This window comes from Micromys minutus, assembly GCF_963924665.1.
Source record: "Micromys minutus genome assembly, chromosome: 4".
NCBI lineage: Eukaryota > Metazoa > Chordata > Mammalia > Rodentia > Muridae > Micromys > Micromys minutus.
Genome location: NC_137973.1, coordinates 59,853,750 through 59,875,768, shown reverse-complemented (window position 1 = coordinate 59,875,768; position 22,019 = coordinate 59,853,750). Strand labels below are relative to the sequence as shown.

At 39.8% G+C, this 22,019-nt stretch overlaps 1 protein-coding gene across 9 annotated transcripts in view; it reads left to right on the top strand.

The window, feature by feature from the left end:
- The window catches only part of ANK2 (ankyrin 2), a 539,079-nt gene that overhangs the window by 332,761 nt on the left and 184,299 nt on the right, over window positions 1-22,019 (top strand). For 7 of the 9 annotated variants that reach the window (XM_080915859.1, XM_080915857.1, XM_080915858.1 and 4 more), the window contains one exon: window positions 20,574-20,675. In XM_080915859.1, the coding sequence (XP_080771985.1) occupies window positions 20,574-20,675 (102 nt within the window). Of the gene's footprint in view, window positions 1-5,117; window positions 5,456-20,573; window positions 20,676-22,019 lie in introns of those variants that run through there. The other 2 variants (XM_080915853.1, XM_080915852.1) reach the window with 1 other exon arrangement.

Here is a 22,019-nt window from a genome sequence, read left to right as displayed (position 1 = left end):
AAACATGGAAGAAAACAGCCAACTGGGCTTCTGCACAGAATGTACTGGTTTCACTTCTTTAGTTCAGTGATTCAGAAAGTTGGATTAACTTGTCCTTGGTTTCACGTGATGGTGTTTTGGAGAATTTGCATGCAATGGAATGACAAAGTGAGTATTTGTGTGTGTGTGTGTGTGTGTGTGTGCTGTATGCACGTCATGAGGAAGATATAAGAAAGTATTAAATCTTCTGGAGATAGAGATAGAGAGGCTTGTGAACCATCATGTGTGAACAAGGAACATAATACAAGGCAAACAGCAAGTGCTCTGAGCTGTCGAGTCAACTCTGCAGCCCCTATATTTTATTATTAAATGTGTATTCATTCATGTGTATAGGAGGATACACGTGTGTGTGTGTGTGTGTGTGTGTGTGTGTGTGTGTGTGAAAGAGAGAGAGAGAGAGAGAGAGAGAGAGAGAAAGAGAGAGAGAGAGAGACAGACAGACAGACAGAGACAGAGACAAAGACAGAGACAGAGAGACAGAGAGATTTGGAGGTCAACTTCAAGTTCACCCTTCCTTGGGTTTTTGCTTGTTTTGTTTTTAGACAAGATCTCTATCTGGACTGGAAGTCGTCTATTGAGCTAGGCCCTAGGCTGGCTGGCCAGTGAAACCCAGGAACCATTTGTCTTGGGTCTTTACAATACCAGGATTGCAAGTGAATGCACTTGACATTTTATATAATTTTTAAATGTTTACTTATTTATCTATTTTTGTGGGCTTTGTGTAGGAGACAGATGAATCAAACTTAGAACCTCATGCTTGAAGTCAAGAATTTTACTGACTGATATATATCTCCCTAGATTTATTAAAGAATTTTAAATTCAGCAAAAGTCACATAAAACATATATGAAACAGTGAACTATAAAACACAGGATGCTAAATAACTTATTAGGATAGTTGTTTTGCTTTAAATGGAGAAGCTCTACATGGCCTTTTTCATTTGTGTGATAACCCTTACAAGTTTGAGGTAAAAGAAAATGCTACTTAAATAAAAACAATTATTTTTATTTATGTTTATGTCTTGTGGGGATGTGGAAGGGGGCATTGTTCATTTGAGTGTAGTAACCAAAGAGGAGGGCAACTGAGCTGCCCAGGGTGGAAACCAAACTGTGTCCTCTGAAACAGCAGAAGTTGACTTTATCTGCTAAGCCATCTCTCCAGAACCAAGAAAGAAAAATTAACTTCCATATTTAGGAGTGAAATTTTCTTTCTCCTTTGATCCTCAACAGGCTTGCAGTAATTAGAAAACAATTAATGTGATAGTATTCACACTTTATGAACAAGTTAATAAAAATACTTGGGGAACACTGGGGCCCCTCTTAGCCCCTGAGGTTTTGTAGAGGTGTCTAACTGGTTCTACAACATCTTGCAGTAAGTTTGGAAGAGGAAGACCAGTGTAACCATTATTTCATAGTGGTAGACTCTGAGAGTTATGTCAATCCAGTTAATGTCTCAGGACGGCAGGGCAGGGGGCGCTCTCCTCGACAGGAGTATATATTATTGATAATATTCAGGAGTCCTCCAGGGAAAGCAGTAAGAACAAAGACAACAAGCAAGAAATTCTAATCCCCCCACCTGTCAGATGGTCTGAATAGACAGATGGCTGTTCAGTCAGCTTCAGCTACCTCTGAGTATTAAATAGTGCTTCAAATACCAACAGATCTTTGTGTCTTAGAAGACAAAAACCTCCGGAGCCTAGAGGGAGGTAGCGATCTAGTCGAAGAACTTTCCAAAGCAGAAAATTGAAGCACAGATTTGATAAGGTTTTATAAACTCACATGGGTCACCTAATGGTCAAACAAGGACTTCAATGAATAGTGCCTGCCAAGAGCTTTTCAAAACTCTCCCTCAGAAGGCTTTAGGTCAAATGACGTAACGGAGATGGAGATTTCTTCTTCGAATGTGACTTTCCTGTTGGCTCTGAAACCTTGAGTCCTCATTTAAAAGGTGCAATTGAAAACAGCAATGGCCATTTTCTCAGATTTGCTGTTTTAGGAACTTGAGAAAAGACTTTCACAGCAAAGAAGCCAGCCTTTGTTCTCAGTCCGTAATTGTTTTCCTCTTGTAATGGATCAAAAGATGAATACAGATGAAATAATAACAGCAAAACGTCCGGGAACTTGAGAAGATACTGCAAATGTCACATCATGAGGGGTTTTGATTTCACCTTTGAAATCATGTATCAAGTTCATGCCTCCTGCTCCAAGCATGCTCAAACACGCAAATGTTTGCTTTCTGAGTAATTTGTCCTAATGACTTTGAAGCATTTTTAAGGAACAGTAGTAACATTGTTCTTCCCGGGCAGCAAGCACATCCTTTGTCAGATGTCCTGAGAGATCGAGTCAACCAGAATGTTTTTTAAGACATGATACTGTGTCTGTTAACGTTGTTTTAAACGTGAGGAAACATCGGGTGTGTAGATTGTCACGTATGCGTTGGAGACACACCCACCTGGCTTTTAGCTATCTTAACTTTTCTGCAGATCTTCCATGTTTATTACCATTTAGAAAGCACTGGATTTTGGGAGGTGGCAGTTTTTAGGTGATTGTGAAGAGGAAGTCGCTTGTTAGCAACTCCATTTTCACAGATATTGGGAATTTCTGGGTTGATGATCATTTAAACCTGGTCAGTAGAAACTGGGAGATTTCAGTCATCACAGGATCAGAGGGGTTTCCATTTACCTCCCTCTACCTGTTCTTATTCAGAACTGGGATTTGAGTACCAGCCTGTGTCTTCTGGGCAGCCCTAGTGACAGGAATGTCACTAGGAACAGAAAGTTTGAAGGACAATGTTTCCATGAGGAAAGAATCTGAGAGTTACCAACATGCTACCTTAGAATCTGGTACTTTAATATCTTCCTGTTCCCCTCTTTTAACTCAACAGTGTATTGCCATTTCTTTTCTAGTAAAATTCACCTCCATACAGTGTTAATAGTTTTTTAGATACTAAACGAGGTGTGTATTGTTAGGTCAGAGAATGGACAGAAAGTTTTGTCATGGTGAAAATTATTTAGTCTATTACTGTTACAACATATAACAGGCAGTCTGTTCTAATATATAGAAAAAAAGAAATTAAGGTCAATATACCTTAGTTAAAGATAGGAATGATGACTGTGCCTTTTGTTCATTTTTCTCACGTTTAGTTAGGTCGGAAAAAATCTGTGAGAGAGAACAGGCCCACACAAGAAAAGAATAAAAGCTTATACTGTTTCTAACCAAGTAACTATTAGATTACATCAGTGAGCAATCGTGGACTTGGGTGTAACACGGAACTTCAGGTAAATGTGAGTTGAAGGATGAGGAAGATGGAGTAGTGAGTGTGGATTGGGGGTGGAGAGAAGATGCTGCTCGGTGAAGAAGGAAAATCTAAGGCACAGGTAGATTGGGCAACATCGAAGAGACAGATGGATGCTGAGGAACAAACTCATGCTGGCAAAGCTCAGCTGGAGTAGCTAAATGTCTCCCTGATGTTTATGTAGAAGTACACATCCAGATCTCAGCTCCAGAATGGAACAGGGAACCTAGAGGTGGTTTGTAGAATTTCCTGCCAGCCCTGTTGCATAATTCCATATTAAACATTAGGTCAAATGTTGAATTTTTATATTTCAAAAAATGTTATATTAATTATAAATTGTGGTGGAGAGCATCTCTGTTAGCAGCCAGAAATCCTGGTTTATATTCCGAATAGATCATGTATATCCCTTGCAAGTCTTTGTGGACTGTACATCTTCCCCAGGCTCTGAGAACCTGAGAGAAAAAGACAGAAAGTTAAAACTTTAACTTATGGAGAGGAGATTTCTGAAACACACAATGAAACATCATCACTTGCCAGATTCCTGTAGCCCATGCCTCAAGTATGTAAAACATTGGTTGAGAAATGATGGTGTTGTGACGAGTCGGCTGTTTCTGCTATATAAAATGACCCAGCCAAGCTAACAACCTTTGCCCCAACATCTCATGCCTTTGTTACTGAAACCAAGGTACTGTCTTCAGGTATATGTTCTTGTAACACCTTCGAACTGGAAGTGTTTAAGAGTATATGCTCTTAATAGAGAGGAGAATGTGTCTACATGTTTTGAAGTACTTCTGCATCCGTCAATAGTCTAAAAAAAATCCTGTCTTAAAAGATACCTTCTACAGTTGGAAGGTAATTTCATTGAATAGCAATGCCCTCAAGTAACTGAAGTTTAGGGATAAGATCATTATAAAATGTAGTGAGATTTAGCAACATAGCTTCTAGTATGAAGTGTGTGAGGTCCTATGCAAAACAGTAACTCTCCATTGCCATAGTTTGAAAGTGTTTGAAGAAGATGATTTCCATAGACACATATTCACCGACATCCAATGGAGGCAGGGGTGTTAAATCCATAGTAATGCATAGCATATCTGTATTCTATCGGAGCTGCCTTCTAAATCGTCTGTGTATTTACAGAATTTATCTTAGTGAGAAACAAAATAAATATTTCAAAAACCTATTATATGATTTCAAAGACTGTGCTATGATGAAAGCCAAGTTGAGAATTTTCTTCTGCAATATCTGAAGGTATTTTCAGATATTAAAAATTAACGAGGATTACAAATAAATCGAAGTGTTTACCCTTATGCAGACACGAACGGGGCATGACACATTGTGCATGAATTAAAACTTCCACACAGGGTTTGAGTGGGTAACTGATACGTTTCCAGTGAATATTGTAAAGGGACAGCGAATGATTGGCAATGAAAGGTAGAGGACAGCAGCCTTTTTGGATGCCACTTGGTTTAATTTCAAAATGACAGTTGCATGCCATGCCAGAGCAAACAGAGAGTTTGTATTTTGTGTGAGGACAAGAATGGAGGGGGAAAATATCAAAGGATTACCAGGAATTTATTGAGGAATGCGAAACTTCTCTTATGGAGAGACATTTTACACAGCAGGACTTCAGCCCATGCTTGGGACAGGCTGCTTGCATGGAGAAAAACAAAACAATACCACCCCCTCCCCTGCTCCGCGTCTGCCTCCCCCCCTCACTCTATTGACATGCATAGCTGGCCTGGTAGGTGTAAAAATAGACCGGCAGTCCCTGAACTGGAAATGGCCACTGAATGCAGGCTACAGTTGCTGGGGTTTTGAGTTCTCTCTGACACCAGCAAGCCGGGCAGCAGATGGGGAGAACTGGTGAGGGACGTGTCGGAGCACTGAGGACAGAAGCCAAGGATCATGGACTGTCTCTGCTAGGGGATCCCTGGGAGCCCAGGCCAGTACAAGGGCAGGCCCTTGGACAGCCGGAACCGTAGAGCTGAAATGGGGAATGCTGCCCTCTGCTCGTCTTGCCATGCGAGCAAGAGCGTCAGAGCACCGGGAAACATGCTGGAACTGGATACGACCCCAGACTACTATGGCTGTAACTGTGATGATGTCAAAGAGCCTGGCCTACCGGTAAGTGTTAGGCCACAACCGAGGAGGATGGGAGGACATCGGTCTAAGAGTCAACAGTGATGCTCATTGGTCAAATCTCTCAACTTCCTGGAAGGAAGCTGACGTAAATCAATGTGATCTTACCTCCTAACTGTCTGGCATTCAGTGGCCTGCTGCTGTCTGATCCGAATGCTATAGTATGAGTGTGTTAGTCTCTTCTTTCTTCTCTGCAGCAACAAATTGATGTGTAAAGAGGAGTATTGCACTTTCTCTTTATTTTGGAATTTTGGCAAGGCTGAATATGCACGTATGGTGCACTCGCGAGCGTGTGCACATGTGTGCAAGCACACACAGAGACACACCATTATAGGGTGATTTTCAGTAGTATTCAGGCTGCCAAATTCTTTTCCCTACTTATATATTCTTATAGAGTTCATCCTCTCTTTAGGCCAGAGGGCATTTTGCATGCATGTGCTGACTTAGAATCTCAGTTCTAGCTATGAAGGCATTGTTATTGTAATTTGTGAGTAACTTCAAGAGGCCTTTAGACATAGGTCTAGTGACGATCGTGCTAGCTGGTGGAAAGGCTTAAATAGGGGAGAACTCGGATGTGTAAGTTGGCCTTCAGATTTTAATCATTCCGTGACTCACCGGGACCTAAAAGGAAGTGTTGTCGGCTCCGGTTGATGCTCAGGGAGAGCCGGAAGTTGACCAGAACCTCATACCGAAGGCTTGTGAGTGAAGGCCACCGAGGGCTTTGCTTTCCGGTGCTCTCCGCTGTTCCCAGGGGTGATCCCTGATTATGAGGCATGTCCTCTTTGGCTTTTACCCTGACCCGGATCTTTAGAATTGTTAGATTGGAGTGAAATTGAAACCCGGACTCAGAGCCTGTCAATAAAAGCGCTTTGCAGAGCAGCTCTGTAGCTGGCAGGGAAAGGCAGAGGAGCAAGTGACTCCCAGAGGGAGTAAAAGGAAGCAAATCCCTCCTCCAAGGAAAATATTGGCCTGAGGTCACCGAGGCCTGGGGAGCCAGGAGCAGGCAGTGTCTCTTTCTGGGTCAGAGTTGAAATTAGCCACATCCGTGGATTTCACAGTGAGTTCTTCTAATGCTGAGCTGAGGGCACAAAATAAGGTGGGCAAGAAGGAACCTCGTGCTTGGCTGTTGGAGGTAAAAAGAAATGCATCCTGTAATAACTATCAGTGGTAGGGCCCTTCTTAACACAGGTTAGGCTCTGGGTTCCATAACTCAGCACTGGAAATTATTTAGTAGAATTATGCATGGAAAAAAATGACAAACACCTTAATAATTATGTGCAAGAGCAAAACAAAGATAATCTTTAAAAATAAAAGACTCACAGCAGGGTTTTTTCTGTATACCTCTGGCTGTTCGGGAACTCACTCTATAGACAAGGCTGGCCTTGAACTCACGGAGATCTGCCAAGCTTTTAAACATAGAGGACAGAGAAGGGTAACATCTTGAGTTTTTGTGAAGTTGATATGTTCTTTGAAGTATAGGAGAAGTGACAGGTGGTCCCGAAACCTCAGTGCTTGAGTGAGTAGCTCATTTGGAGCTTCAGAATTCACAAAAGTCGCAACCAGCATCGGTGTGCACTGATTGGCTGGTGCCTAAGTGACGTTAGCTCTCAATATTCAGAATGTCACTCCTGCTAATGAAGAAGGTGGAGCCCGAAGTTGATCTTGGAAGCTGGTTAAAACTAGAGTTGGGATTGCTGTGTGGAAGAAATTATATTCATCCTTTAAAAAGCATGGATGAGCTAGGCCTTGGTCTAAAGGCATGTCCAATGATCGACAAAGTCAATTCCACTGTAGATCTCAAGGTGTTGTGGATCACGCTAAGCTGACAACTCGGCTTTCATAAGGTCTGTAAAAACATCAACTTTAACCCACATGTGGTGTGACATTAGAGCTAGAAATTCCATGTTCATCACAGAAACAATGACTGTGTACTAGAGGGAGACCATGGACCAAAGGCTTAGGTTGTATTCATATGGCATGACTACCTTGTCTTTGACATGACCAGCAAAGTGCCCACTGCATACCTAATGGGGCTTAGGGAATGTCTGTGGAGAAGATGAGAGAATTTATTAGGGAACCCCCAACGGAAGCAGATCTTGCTGTGGGCATTTTCTAGATACAGGTCGTGTGTCCTCGGATCTCACAGAGGTGGTAAAATGGTGGAATTTCAAGATAGATATCTAGAGGAAGGATTTAAGGAATTCTGTCACCAGCTTCTCTTCAAGAAGTGAGTGAACTTTAATTTACATATTATTTCATTAAAGAATAGATCTTTCCTTAAGTAGTTATTCTCTCCTGTAACAAATTGTACCTGAGGAGTAGCAGTTGCATTTTCGAGACATGTAGTAAGAGATTGTATTATTAGAAGAGGAAACATTTAATATAAACAGTAATATCTACCTCAGCATCTGGTACATTCCTCTATACCAGCCTTACGATCCAAGCCAAACATTTGTCTTTATTTGAACTATGTGCTAATTTTAAAGCACCATTTCTTCTTCCATAAGATCAACTCCACAATATGCACGGTGTCTTTTCAAGGTCGAATGTCTGGGATGGTGCTGAGAATTCATGGGCGAGAAAGACGTTTATTTTTTCCCCGACCATATTTTGCTTCCATCATAGGCATCTGCTGACTCTTACTCAGTTCCAGATCTGGATTTCATCCCTCAGCCACCATTATTAAGCCACAGGAAACATCCACTTGTTTTGTGATTCCTTTATTTTCATTTGAGTCTCTTTGAAAAGTGTGCTATTCTACATCACAGTTGACTATAAAAATCTTAGGGGTTTTTCAGTACTTCAGTTGCACTGGCGTGAGCTTGTGTAAGCACAGGGAAGCCTCTGCTGTCCTTTTCTGTAATATTTTCCTACAGGAGTTCAACCACTAGGATGCCTACCTGACAGACCATCGCTGAAGCAAGTCAATTATGTATGGAAGCCCCATGAAAGATAAGAGTTTAGTGATAGACTTTGTTTGTTGAAACCGGTTTTTGAGGGTTGCTGCCACAGACATTGATTAAAATATTAATTTTCTCTTCTTTCCTCTGCCTACTGACATTACTAAGTGACCAAGGGAAGATTTGGAATAATCTTTCGATTTTGTTTTGCCTGATATTGTAGCATTCTCCAGATTTTCTAAATAACTACATTAATTAAATAACTACATAGTACACTAAACCTAAATGTTGAGATTGGTCAATTATCTACTGAAGAATTCTCGCTTTATCATGGGGAAAAAAAAACAAAAACAAGAAATTAGAATTCTCCCATGATAGAGGGAATCTGTGTCTATTTCCTTCATTCTGCTATTTTAGTATCTTACCTTCTAGATTGTTCTGAGGAAGCTCCCACTGAGACACCTAGGAGGGCAGTGATATATAGAATCTGTGGGGAAGTTTGAAAATTCCTGTTTGTTAACTACAGCCCTGAGCTCTAAAGGAAAATGCATGCATATTCATTACATTTTTATTGTTGTGATAAAATACCACAACCCAGGCTACTTACAGGAGAAAAGATGTGCTCAGCCTTATCCAGAGGATAAGCATCCACCCTGGCTGCACAGGGCCGGCCTTAAATATAGAGAGCTCACATCTTGATCTGCATGAAAAAGAAACAAAGTAAAAGTGTCACAAGTCGCCAAACTCTCAAAGCCCATAGAAAAATGCTTCTTCCAGCAAGGCCACACCCTCCTTAAGCCTTCCCAAGGCCCCAACTGGGGACCAGATGTTCCAAATACATGAGCCTACGGGGAGAATTTTCATTCAACCCACCATAGCTTGTTAAGGGAATGAACTATGATCAATTATTTTCTATTAATAAGGTGGAATTTTGCAAATTTGTCCATTCTACTATTCTGTATGATTATTTCTTTTCAAAAATGGTGTGTGGGGGCTAAGTGCCATGTTTCATGCCTTTAATCCTAGCACTTGAGTGGTAGAGACATGTGGATCTCTGAGATTGAGGCCAACATGGTTCACACAGTGAGTTCCAAGACAACCAGGGTTACACAGTGAAAACTGGTTTCAGTCAAAGAAGACAAAATAGCACACTGGCATACTGTGTTCAACTTCCTATGCCTCGTCACATTGTAATATTTGATGGTTGATGATGGCTTGGTTGAAAAGCACATTTGCCATTGTGTAATAAATACATAGCATGAGAGGTCTAGTTGGTCTTTTAATGATAGCACTTCTCAAAATGTATTCGATGAGTAACTCACCTGAAAGGTCACCCGTGGTGCTAAAAAATTGCAGAAACTCTGGGGACCTTCTGAACTCAAGTCTCAGATGGCAGCCTGGAATGTGTGTTTAGCAAGATTAAGCTCGATCTCTAAGTAGCTCGTCCATGAATTCCGAGAAGATAACTACTGCTTTGTGTTTAAAGTGGTGGGTTGACTTTTCTGAAGAGACTGGGCTGGGTGTCCACTGTCAACACACAAGGACACAGGAATGTTAATAAGCCTTTTCTGTCCAACATGCTGGCAGCACTCTCTAGGTAATTAAAGACGCCAGTACCACACAATAACGGGGCATGTGGGAACTGAGGATGCTCTGCCAGCGAACACGACCCCTACAGCTTTGGGCATCACCTTAAAAGTTAGAAAAGCTCGGTTCCACGTTGCAGGGAAGCTTTAGACCACACTGCCAAAGTAATTAGAACATGCTTGAATCCCTCTCTCAAAAACAAGGAATTTCTGTGCACTTAAAGAGAGTAATTTATTGTCTGACCTTGTTAGCTCTCATCAGAAGAACCGGCACAGAGGCACTAAGGAGGTTATAAATATGTTCCCAGATTTTAAAAATTTGAATTTCACTTCACTGTTGCACCCTTTGAATAAGAATGTTGCTCAGAATGATCTGTTTTTCCCTTGGAATTGAATCCCATTCTTCAATTTAAAGTATTACACACACACACACACACACACACACACACACACACACACACATGCAGCCCATGAGAGATGATTAGTAGATATCTCTGGCCTCATTAAAAGTTCTTAGCACATCCACTGTTAAAAGCAAAAGCATATTAGACATATTAGAGTTAGTATGTTTCAGCAAAGGGCACCCAATAAACCAGCCCAGAGCCAGGGCTGGGCTCAGCAGCAGGCAGGTAGGAAGTATGGCTAGATAAAAGAAGTCCTGTGTGGAAATGGCCACATCTCAGTACTAACCCTTGTTTGAGTCTGGTGTGAGAAGCTATTTGGCTCCTCTGGCCATTGTCTAATCAGTTAGTGGTCTGAGACTGTGTAAAGCTCAGCTGCTGTTTGGCTTGACTCAGCAAATTTTTCTAAGAGAGTTCTGCCCAGTTAGGACATAGTTTGCTACAGAGGGACTCATGGTACAGAGTTCTCAGACAACTTCTAGACAAATTGTACTTGATTTAATAGAAATATATGTAATAGAAAGTATCTAGTAACACTAATTATCTAGTGTTGGAAATAGGGGTTTTTGTACAACATAGTTTGAATAGGGGTTCTCCTCTCTCGACTCCTTCCAGATCCCCCCACCCCCCACCTATCCAAATCTACACCCTTTCTACCTCTCTCTCATTAGAAAACAAGCAGACAATTAAAAAATAATAACAGAAGAAAAACACTAACAACCCTGTATAAGACCAAACAAACAAAAAGCAGAAAAAAATCAAAGAAAAAGCACAGAAAACACATACAGATATAGAGAAACACACATTTGTACACACAGAACTCTCATAAAAAGACACAATCAGAAACCATAACAAACCATAGTAGAAATATAAAAGACCCTGTCATGGGGGAAAAAAGCCTGAGCAAAGCATTATGAAACCAAAAAAAAAAAAAAAAAAAAAAGTGGACTTAGAGTAGTTTGTATACCCAGTGAGATTCCATTAGAAAAACTAATTTTTCCTTTGTGAGCTGTTTTCAATTAAAAGCTGTGTGTGCTGCCACAGTCTCTGAGATACATCCTGTGGTATCCAGATGGACTTTGTTTCCCTGGTATCCTTTATCCCTACCGGCTCTGACAGATTTTCTGTCTCCTTTTCTGCAGTGTTCCGTGAGCCTTCAGGGGAAGGATTTGATGGTGACACCCTATTTAGGATTGAGAATTCAATTTATTTCAAATGGCTTAGAGGTCAGTGAGGAACGCCCATTTTCATCACTCATGTTAGAGCTCACACATTAACTTTCATAGACTAATAAGAATCACAAGTGCAATCATTTCTTAACATAAGTTAACAAAAATTGACCAGTTTTTCAAATTTTACATATAGAATTTTTGTTCATTTGGTTGAGATTGTGCCGTATTCCGTCTTAATACAGTATAGTATAGACAGGCCAGCCTTACACTTACAGAGATCCACTTTGTTTCTCTGTTCTTTCATCCTTTTTTTGCTTTTAATAATCTTCCATATCTCAAAAAGGATGGAAAATTATAAACATATATAAACACATGCAGATAGGCTCATGGTAGTTAAAAACTGAATTAAAATATTGTTGAAGTCATAATAGTTCATTACTTTAATTTAACAGTTTATATTTTCTTATCTCACACATATTCTTTAACAATATACATTTATATATTTCCTCGTGTTCATAACGAGCCATTTCATTTAATGTCACGTTTATTTAGACTTAAAATCAGCTTGGAAGAGAGATTTATTATAATCCTTTTTTTTACCATTTACTTTTTAGCAAGAAGAGGAAATTTACAACTGTCATTTCTTGAAAGTGTGATCAACCTTTAAGGAGCAGATGGAGTTAATTGAGAACAGCCGAGAAAGGTTCTGGAAGATTCTGGAAGCAATCCCACTCAGGGAAGCATTGTTGTGTGCACATTAGAAATTTTCATGCTGCCTATGAAGCAGAGGAATACATGGCTTTCTTTGAAGCCACTGATGCGAGGTGGCTTGGAAGGCCTCTTCCTTTCATGCTAATAGTGACAGTTGTGACGGCAACATTATTCTAGTTTTATGTGTTGAGTATTAATGTGCAATTGAGTCCTTAGGATTTACAACTATCATGTTAGCTCCGTCACAAAAAAAGAAATCATTCTTTTCATTTTGAATACAGTTCAAACTTCTGGCTCTGCCCCAAGACAAGAGAACACCAGAGGATCTGAACGGACGCTGAGCCAGGAATGTGGTGGTTGCATCCACCTGTTCCCAGTTGACAGAAGACTAATTTTACTTCTGAGGACAGGATCTGGTGGGGTGTAAAAAATGGGGTCTCTCTAGCAAGACAGAGTTCACTATCAGCTCTACTTCTTATTACCCCCAAATCCACAGGCAAGTGGTGCAGTCCCATTGATCCCAGGGTTCCTCGTTTGAGAAGCTTATAAGTATTAAGTAAGATGATGAATGTATTTGACATGTAGTGAGGCTACGGTTTATCTTGTAGAACAACATACAGGAAAAAAAGAACCCAAGTGCACAATCCTAAAGGTGCTGAGAATCTAGTGGGACAGCCAAAGCGTTCACACAAACCCAGGTTGAGTTTTTATACATGAAATAGAGGAGTAGAGGGAAGATAGCCTCCTACCAGGATGCTGTGTTTGCTCAGAAAACATTTATCATTAACAAGTCACTAAAGCTGCATCCCTATCGATATAATTTATATTTACACACACACACACACACACACACACACACACACACACACATACTCACACGAGTCATGAAAAATTATTAAACATGATTTCTCAATGTGATGTTTGGCAAATGATACCTTAAAACAAGTACAGTTCATAAAACACATGTTAATTCATTTTCTTGCTTAAAATTGCAACCACAGAAAGAAGGCATGGGTCAGGCTAAATCTTCCTGATACTAGTGTCTACTGATGGATCATCGTAGCTCTTCTTCATTTAGCCTTTAACATATGGCCGTGGGGCACAGAGTACATACTTCAAAATAACCAGCTATTCACAAAATAACTTGTTACTGATGAGTTATTTTTAACTATTCTATCTTAAAATACTTTTTACTAACTAAAGTCCTCAGTTTCTAAATGCAAAGCTATTGTTTTCCCACCTGAGTACATTTAGATCGGTACAACCATGGATCCTGTTAGGAATTTTAAGCACATTAATTTAGCGAGTCATACTGGAGAATAATTTTCTTTTCAGATGGTGCACATAATATAGGTGTTTCTCCTCTTCTGTTGTTGTTCAAAATTTAACATTATATTTCTTGATACTCGACTGACATGGTTAAGGCAAAGGAATAGATCTAAAAGGATTTAATGTGCTTAATTTAGCATAATTCTGGCATACTAGAATTCCGTTTTTCTCTTCTAGTGTTCATTGTTAATATTCTGCATTCCTGTGGACCGTAGCAAGAATGCAGAGGCATCTGAGAGTTGTTCATTCCCCGGTAAAACCCACCTACTTCAGAAAATGGGATAAATGAATATGTTTTCAACAATTAAATGGGCATTAGGAAGATGAGCTCTTGACATCCTATAGAAGTAATGAGCTTAATAACAGATCCACGAATGGGATTAGAGACAAACGAATGATTTCTAATAAAAAGCATAATTATCATCTGAAATTTCAGACACCTAATAATTAGAAAGATTTAAAAAAAATAAGCCAGGAACTCCAAGGATTGCGTAAACGGTTTGTGGGCTAATTGTTCACCGAAAATTGAAACATTGCTAGGGGACAAGAAATGATGCTATTAACATAATGGATAGAAATAATAAATTTGAGTTTTCATGCTAGTCCACTGTAGATATTAATATTGTCAAAAATTAAAATTCAAGTTCAAAATGTTTTTAACTTCTGATATTATAATGTGTGGTTGTTTATCTGTAATTATGTGATATCCTCTAGAAAAAGCAATCTCCCTGGCAATTAGAGGCCGATTCCCAAGTATTGTAAACAAAAGACATTACACTTTGTCTATTTCTATGCCCATTTCAATGGGGCCACAAAATCACCAGCTTAAGGAAGTGTATCACAATGAAAGAAAACTCTATGCAGGTTCTTTAAAAGTGGTGGTTATAATGTCAGGGAAGTTGTGGGAGCGGGGCTTACTTCAAGACTTGATACTTGGTTCAACCTTGAATAATTCAATGTGAAAAAAAGCAATCTAGGTTAGACTGTGCTGTCTGTGGGGCCGCTTCTGACTGATGGATGTCTGCTTTTAAGCAAATGGTCTCTGAAGCCAGAGAGTAATCAGACCTATGGGGATAAAAATCACATGGCCTATCTCATGGGACAGTAGTGAATTAACACAGCAGGACACCTAGCATGGTAAAATATCGATGAAGGACATTTCCACTTGATTGGGTCTGCTTTTTTTTTTTTTTTCCGTATTATGAGAGTTGTATAAGACATAAAGGGAGATAAGCTAATTTAAGTCCATTTATCCTCATCACCAATTATTTCATTGGAGTACACATTAATGTCCGTCCTGGAAAACATGCTGTAATAGCTCAACACACTGATTAGTCTGAGAATGAAAAGCATTTCATTCCAAAATATTTTTTAAGGTGTCAGTCAAACTGTTGTAATATGGCTTGCTCTCTCAATCCATGACCAAAGTTGATTATTACTCATTTACAAAATAAACTCTTCCTGGTTAGTAAAGAGCCCAGTTTTAATAGCATTTAAATACATGATATTAATTTAGTGTAATGAATCAAAAAATACCTAAAATTAAGCACAAATATTCAGATTAGCAATTACAAGGTATGACTTCAGAATTCAGTATTTAGCTTACTATATTTATGAAGTCAGCATCAGTAACAACAGTACACACAATAACCTTGCCATTATCTTGGAAACAATGGCATTTAAAAGTTTAATAGTATCAACAAGTCTCCTACTTCAGAGTAATGAAACTTAGAGCAATTAAAGAAACTTTGCTGACATACCACTTGACAATTGCCTTTCAAACTCTCCTTATTGGCTCGAAATGAAACTAATGTTTGATGAGATGAATTATCAATCCAAGTAAAGCTAGAGTTTAATCCAGGTAAAAGCTAAAACCAAGAACTGTTTCTTGATGCGTTTCTTCTACTAACTACTAATTACTACTACTAATTAAACTACTGTTTCTTCACTGCTAATGATATGTGCAAGTTGACTTTGCAAAGATGACATTGGCATTGTGTGAATGTGTACACTTATTATTGTCCTTCAGGCTTTGTGAGTTTTTTCAGGTTTATAACTATTCTGCCATGTGTCATGGCCAGACCGACTGTGAAAGCATTCTTTCTCTGTGCTACAGCAAATCTTATTGCATAGAACACACTCACTCACTCACTCACACACACACACACACACACACACACACACACACACACTTGCGCACACACACAGAAACATACACATGCACACACAAGTATGCACACACACATCCTTCATGTTTGACTTGTTAGAACTACTTAAAAGCACAGAAGGACAGATCAAAATAATCTGCTGTGCTCTATCATAGGCTAACCGTGTACATGAACTGAAACACTCCTTATTATTCTCATTAGATTAGTATTGAAATAACCTAATAATAAATGTAATTATTTTTTAAATCTGAGTAGAGTCATGGGCTCTGAGCTGTTGGTGAGGCATTCCTTTAGTATATAATAGGACTTAGAAACACACATTCCTTTTCACGTTCATGCTGGGTGCGAGGAAACGCTCCTATTTTGCTAATGATCAGATACAGAAATGGAACTGTGTCAAGACAAGTTGAAGAGGAAGCTTTTTGGTTTTGGTTAGAGATGTCACACGGAGGTTATAAAGCGAGCACACTTAATGACAACCATATGTTGCATGTTAAGATAGGTGGGACTAAATATTTGAGTTCCTTCCGGAGAGTGAAGCTTTACAGAACGAAGTACAGTTTGTTCTAGGGTTTGAGGGTCCTAGGGACAGACACAAATTAGCAACACAGAGCAGGATTATGTGGGTTTGTCTAGACATTCTCCCTGAGGAGTTACTATTATTCTTTGTACTTCACTGAGCTTTGGGGTGAGAACTTACCTCGCTGAAAAAAAGAAAACTGTTTTGAAAGTTTGCTTTCTCCTGCTAATCCTTGTATTAAATCTCTATTCTTATTCTTCTTATTATTTTTTTATAATTGGAGGGAAGGCTGATTGGCAAAGATCTCTTTCCTCTTCTCCTCTTCCCCTCCCTCCACCGTGTGTGTGTGTGTGTGTGTGTGTGTGTGTGTGTGTGTGTGTGTGTGAATCCTCTTTTATCTCCTTATTGATTAAAAGTAACTAGGCTCCTGTTGTCTAAAGCTGTTTTGCCAAGAAGTGTAATCACAGATTGACCCCATTAGAGAATAGTGTTCTGGCATGTGCATTTGTCAATGTGAGTGTGCAAGAAAGAGAGGTGTATACATTTGAGCCCTAGTATAGTTCATTTTTTCTACATACAAATTTTGGAAGTTTATTTTCATTCTGTCCTTGAAACTCATGTTTATACTACAGTTTAGTAACCATTTTATTTACTTCGTTTTCTCCCTTTGGGAAACTGAGAACTTTCATGGGGTTGAAGAAGAATTTTACATGCATTAAAGTGCTTAAGAGGATCCTGGCAGCCTGGCAAAATGAAACCTTTCCTATAACACTAGGAACTTTATTTGCTTAATTCCAGGGGGTTTGTTCTAAGTCTTAAAGTTGTCTTTATTTTTTAATTAACTCAGAAAGGAGACAACCAGTTATGAAAATATTCTGTAACAACAAAAGCACCTGCCACCTGCTTGGCCAATGTTCTAATGCACTTCCCGGTGCTTAGATTGTCTCTTAAAAAGAAATGATTCATTTATGTTTAGGTGTATGTGTGTGTTTGCGTGAGTATAAGCTACATGTGTGTGGGTGCATACGAAGGCCAGAATAGAGTATGGAGTGCCCTGGTTATATGCTGCCCCATGTGGATGCTGGGAACCAGTTATGCGCCTTCTGCAAAACAGCAAGTGTTTGTTGACCAGAGAGCTCTCTCTCCAGCCTTCTTGAATGGCTTTTTAATAATGTGTATATAATGCCAATTTTCTCCTCATTCCTAACCGAACAGGCTTCTGGGTTTTTCTCACTCAGATCTTGAGATCTTAGGGTTTTGTTAGTTGCAAATAGCAGGAGGTGGAAGCAGACTCAGCACGTAAGAATTCCCTGTAGTGCTGCGACAGAAATGAGCCCAGTTGATCAGTGAGGAATCTGCAGTGCTTCCCTCCTTGACAGTGGCCACAGTTGTCAAGCAGAATAGCAGAGAAGGTTTCTGACTCTGAGTCTGATAAATGTGAATTAAATAAAGAGTCAATAAATCTTGAACCTCCCCCATTTCTGAGTCATCAAATGTCCTAAGAAACTTCTAGGCATCTTTTCTCATAGTGACATATCAATTTTTAATAGTTTTACTATGGGTATTGATTATTTGATGCATAATGACTTCTTTAGCTCTATTCTTGGTGCCCACTAAACGATAAATATTAGTTACGATTAATTGCTTCATGCACAATTTGTTGACTCAGTTTTGAATAAGGTTTATTTTGGAAAAAAAGCCCTGTGTTTACATAATATCTTTATATTTTATATGTGAGACTTTATATTTTATTTTCATTGTTTTATAGTAAAAAGTTTATTTATTTATTTATTTATTTGTTTGTTTTTTGTTTTATTTTGTGAGCTTTTCATAGTGCCTTGTGGAACACCAAGTTACACTTAAGTGACGCAGCAAAAATCCTGGAGGGGAAAATCCCCCCAGAGTTTAGCATTAGCTGAAAACAGCAAGGTAATTTCATAGAGGAAGCACTCTAAAGTGAGTCACAGTTCAGCCCCTGCAGCATTGCAGGTGGACTCGAGGTACTCTGCTGTGGGGGCAGCGCTCAGGAAGGATGTAGCACAAGGAATCCTGGGAAGGAGAACGTTTCCACACTATTCACACATTGAAGTGTTTCCAAAGAAGCAGAGCATGGATTTTGAATGTCTAGATTTCAGCCACGTCTTTCAACTCTGAAGCATCTGTGTGACTTGGAAACCTGTAACCCATGTGGTACTTGGACTGATGTGAGATAATTCATTTCTTGGCTTTTCCAGGGTTCCTGTGTATAAATCACTTAATGATGTGTGAGCAATCATATATTTGAAACTCCCTGAGAAATATTTCCAATTCTATTACCTGCCCATCATCACAACTCTTAAAAACAGCTTTGACGGAGTGTGCCAAGAACCCTTGCCAAGTGTAGTTTTCCTCAAGGGAAGGGGGCTGTGCAAACTAAGGAGAGTGTCATCGAACCTGAGAGCAAACAGAAGTCATCAAACTCAGCTCTCAGGTCCAAATATGAGAATTATACCCTCTTCAGAGCCCTTCTCTCCATGGCCAGATATTATGCTACAAGAAAATGTTCAATAGTTATATAAGAGTCTTGAACCCTAACAAAAGGTTATTGTCATTATTATGTTAAGGCTTAACAGTCAGAATATTTATCCAAGCCTGGGGTGATGGTGTAACTGCCTTTGGAACAGTCTTTTACTTAGTCACTTTACATCTCACTCATTGCCCACCTCCTGGTCACCCCCTCTCACACAAGAAGGTCACCCCTTCTCCCATTCCAGCTTCCCTTCTTCTCTGAGCAGGTGGAGGCTCCCCTGAGTGTCTCCTCCCAATCCTGGCACCTTTCATGAGGCAAATGAGATGATTTTCCCAGGACCAGACTTGTGGAGACTGTGGGAAGATGAAAAACTTAAAACAAAGTCTCCATCCAGAGAGCTATCATCTTTACCAAAATATTTCGGTCTACTATTATGTCAGCTGGTTCGCATTTAATAATGTTTTTCCCAAGTCACTAGGAGTACAGAATTTGCATTAGCTTCATGCACACCTGCCAGCAAATGCTTTCCCCTTTCTTCAAAGCATCTTATTCTTTCAGCATGAGGCTGGACAACTGCAGGGACCCCAACTCAATATTCTTTCGCTGAGTTGTCAGAAAACTAACCGTAAAGGAGGAACCCAAGCAGCTTTAGTTTCATCTGGTCTCAAAATTCTTTTATTTTGATTTGCCATTAGGCTCAGTGTCAGTTCATTAAAAACCTAATGTGAAAGCAAAAATAAGGGTTGTGGAGATGGTCCAACGCTTGACACACTTTCTGTACAAGCTGAGGACCAGAACCAGGATTCCCCAGAACCCACATGAGCATCTTGGAAGGCAGCCCCAGTTGTTGAAGATTTTCTTTCCCACTGTATAGTTTTGGCTTCTTTATCAAAAAACCAAGTGTATGTAGATGTGTCAATCTATTTCTGGGCCTTCAACTTGATTTCATTGATCCGTGTGTCTGTTTCTGTATCAGTAACACACAGGTTGCTTTGTTTTGTTCTGATTTTTTTTTTTTTTTTTTTTTTTTTTTTTTTAGCATTATTGCTCTGTATTACAGCTAAGGTTAGGGATGGCGAATCCTCTAGAAGTTCTTTTTTTCAGTGGGAGAGAAAGCACCTAGCTTCTCAGAGACTTGAAGTTCTAAGGTGGGGGGATACCCAGGGGAGCTGAATGTGAAGTAAATAAGTAAAAGTAAATAAAAAATCATAGCAGACAAAATGGCCCCTGTAATCCCAGTGCTGGGGAGGCAAAGACAGAGCATCCCAAGGGCAGGCAGCTAAGTATATTAACTCACTGGGGACTTTAGACCTCACCACCATAAATGAAATAGAAAGAAAAGTGGCCATGGAGCAAAACACCTTCCATCAACTCCAGGGCTTCATAATCTCGTGTTCATGCACACCCCCTCACATGTCCACCCCCCCCCACTGGTGAACACCCTTGCACACAACACCCAAGAATGGAATAGCATCTAAAATGGGTGACAGATGACTTTTGCACAGTGTTACTTTATCATCAAATTGGCTGAAGATTAGGAATAAAGGAGTAATAGTCATATTTATTCTAATGGGTCCTTTGCATTCTTGTATGGACAGAGTGTGTGTCTCATCAATGCCAGCATCCTTAAACTGCTATGTGGTTACCACCTTATGCCATAAGTGACACCTCAGTGTCTTAAAGCCAGCACCGAAACATTTGTCAGCCAACGCTTGTCTAATGTGCAGGGTTAACACTCTTGACTTCTTGTTTTTGGTGTATCTGATGTTCTCCATGATTCACCAAAGGTCTTTTCTTTCTCTTACAGTCTGACAGCAATGCCAGCTTCCTCCGCGCTGCCAGAGCAGGCAATCTGGACAAAGTTGTGGAGTATCTGAAAGGGGGCATTGACATCAACACCTGCAATCAGGTAATTTGGTCCATAACTTGAAAAGCACCCAATAGCCAGAATTTCAGATACCACTGCTGTTTTCTGTTCATATTGATTTACTGACATATCAGAAAGTTGATCTTAGGCATCCTAATTTTTACCACTCTGGCGACTTTTGAAGTGTCATTGTTTGTTTTTAGAAGTACTATTGCTCGTGAAGTATAGAAAAAATGTCAGTATTTTCCTGTAAAATAGTGTGAACTACCTGGTCTGGGATACTATTGATGTTGCATATTGACTGGTTAAGAATAATATATTATTTAGTTCAAGGTCATCCTCAGCTACATAGGGAGGTCAAGGCCAACCTGGGTTATAATAAGATAGCATCTCAAAACAAACAAATAACAAAAAACAAAATAAAAAATCATAAACCCTCAGCTCTTTCCTCCAATGGGTTTAAAGAAATATGGTTAATTCTGAGACTATGTAAAAGTACTATATTAGTTTAAATGAAGTATTTGGATTGTTCATTAGAGAAAAATATTAGTTTTTATATGACTTGTCCTCAAGTGTATTAATTTGCTCTTGACATTTTGACAAATATTTTATACCATAAGTTAAAATGTCTATGAATTTTAGTAATCACTAAAGCTTTTAAATGTTGTTGTCTTTGGTTTTGTGGTGTGTGCGTGTGTGTGTGTGTGTGTGTGTGTGTGTGTGTGTGTGTGTGTGCATGTGTGCATGAAGAGATAGCATAATCAAAAGCAAATGATTATGGCTAATGTCATGTTCCTCGAAGATGAATTTCATTATTTGGCTCCAACAGTGCTTGGATGCACTTCTGCTTCCTCCTGTGTATTCGCCCACTATTATTAACTCTCCAGCACTTACTCAGCTGTGGCTTGTGACCTATAAGCAGTTATAAATTCAATTAATTAAAAAAATTAATAACAAGGGATATCCAGGGACAGGCCTGGTGAGATGGTAGAGATCCAGGGACACAGGATTGGTGAGACAGTGCTCCGAGTAGCTGGGGAACAGAGAGGTCTGTGCTGAGCGCTCGGAAAGTGCTCCCCCCCATTGGTTCAGGAAAGCATGAACCCTGCCTTAGGGTCTCTGTTCCCACCTGGTGGCTGTGCATGCAGAACAGGCGCTCAGGCCATATGCCACCAGAAACAGCGGAGATTCAGGGACACAGGCCTGGTGAGACGGTAAAGATCTAGGTACACAGGCCTGGTGAGACAGTGCTCCAAATAGCCAGGAAGCAGAGCAGTCTGTGCTGAGCGCTTGGAAAGTTTGCTCCCCTCCTCCCCCATTGATTCAGGGGAGCAGGAACCCTGCCTTAGGGTCTCTATTTCCACCCGGTAGTCTGTGCATGCAGAA